We start from the raw sequence: 1,203 nt of genomic DNA, 5'->3' as shown, positions 1-1,203 counted from the left end.
CCCGTCCACCGGCGCTCACCCGGTGGGAGAAGGTGAAGGTCACCGGGGAGCTGAGGTTCTGCGTGTCCCGGTGGCTCAGGAAGGCTGTGATGACATCGGAGAGCAGGGCTGGTGTCAGGTGTGGGCCCCAGTTTGTCTCAGCAGTTGCCTCCTGGGCTGGCTCCAGGACCAGCGGAGCCTCAGCCAGCAGCTTGCCCATCTTGGGAATGGAGATGAGGCCCACCATGGCGGGGCCTGTGGGCCAAGCGCAAGGATGAGCTCGGGGTGTCTCCTCCTCAGATGGACCCTTCCTCTTGTGGCCTCACCCCTCTCCCATGCTCCCTTAAATTGTGTATGCTTTTACTGGGGTAGTTAATTGGAAATAAGTCTCATGGCCTTTCCTTTGCAGGCTGGCTTTGAATCGCAATCTTCAGATCTTAGCCTTCTGAGTGGCTGAGATTATAGGCATGAGCCACTGCACCCGATTTTTTTTTTTTTTGGTCCAGTCATGGGGCCTGAACTCTGCCTCAGCAATTCAGCTCAAGGCTAGCACTCTACCACATGAACCGCAGTGCTACTTCTGGCTTTTTTCTTTTTGCTTATGTGGTGCTGAGGAATAGAACCCAGGGCCTCATGCATGCAAGGCAAGCGCTCTACCACTGATCCACCTTCCCAGCCCTGAACCCAACCATTTTGCGAAACAGCTCCACTTCTTGTTTTTGAGTGGTTACTTGGAGATAAGATTCTTGCAGTATTTCCTGCCAGAGTTGGTCCCCCCCCCCCAATTGTGGGACTTGAACTCTGGGCCTGGGCGCTGTCCCTCAGCTCTTCAGCTCAAGGCTCTACCACTTGAGTCACAGCACCACTTCTAGTTTTCTGGTGGTTTATTGGAGATAAGAGTTTCACGGCCTTTCCTGCCCGGGCTGGCTTTGAACCGCCATCCTCAGATCTCAGCTTCCTGACTGGCTAGGGTTACAGGCTTGAGCCACTGTCTCCCGGCTTAACTCTGTTTTTATATGACATCTTTTCCTACCAGGAGGCCTCAGTGCCATGGATACCATGTTGGCCATTACCTGGGTGACCGGGTTTCTGGGCCAGGTCCCAGGTCAGCTGCATCTTTGTCTGATTCTGACTCAAGGTGACTTGCCTGTCGCCTGGAACCTGCAACTCCAGGGTCAGTGCTGTGAAGATGGAAATAACACAAGCAGAGTTAGATGAGGACAA

At 53.9% G+C, this 1,203-nt stretch overlaps 1 protein-coding gene across 1 annotated transcript in view; it reads right to left on the bottom strand.

The window, feature by feature from the left end:
- Nucleotides 1-9: 9 nt before the first annotated feature.
- Nucleotides 10-1,203, bottom strand: part of LOC105999066 (olfactory receptor 7A10-like) — a gene marked incomplete at its 3' end in the record, with an annotated part of 47,132 nt that continues 45,938 nt past the window's right edge. Inside the window, exons 5-6 of the mRNA XM_013033954.1 lie at nt 1,053-1,160; nt 10-234 (exon numbers count right to left, since the gene is read on the bottom strand). Of these exons, the coding sequence (XP_012889408.1) occupies nt 10-234; nt 1,053-1,160 (333 nt within the window). The remainder of the gene's footprint in view (nt 235-1,052; nt 1,161-1,203) is intronic.

This window comes from Dipodomys ordii, unplaced genomic scaffold, assembly GCF_000151885.1.
Source record: "Dipodomys ordii isolate 6190 unplaced genomic scaffold, Dord_2.0 Scaffold180, whole genome shotgun sequence".
Lineage (NCBI taxonomy): Eukaryota > Metazoa > Chordata > Mammalia > Rodentia > Heteromyidae > Dipodomys > Dipodomys ordii.
Note: the sequence above shows the minus strand (reverse complement) of the source record. Positions and strands in the feature narration are given on the sequence as shown.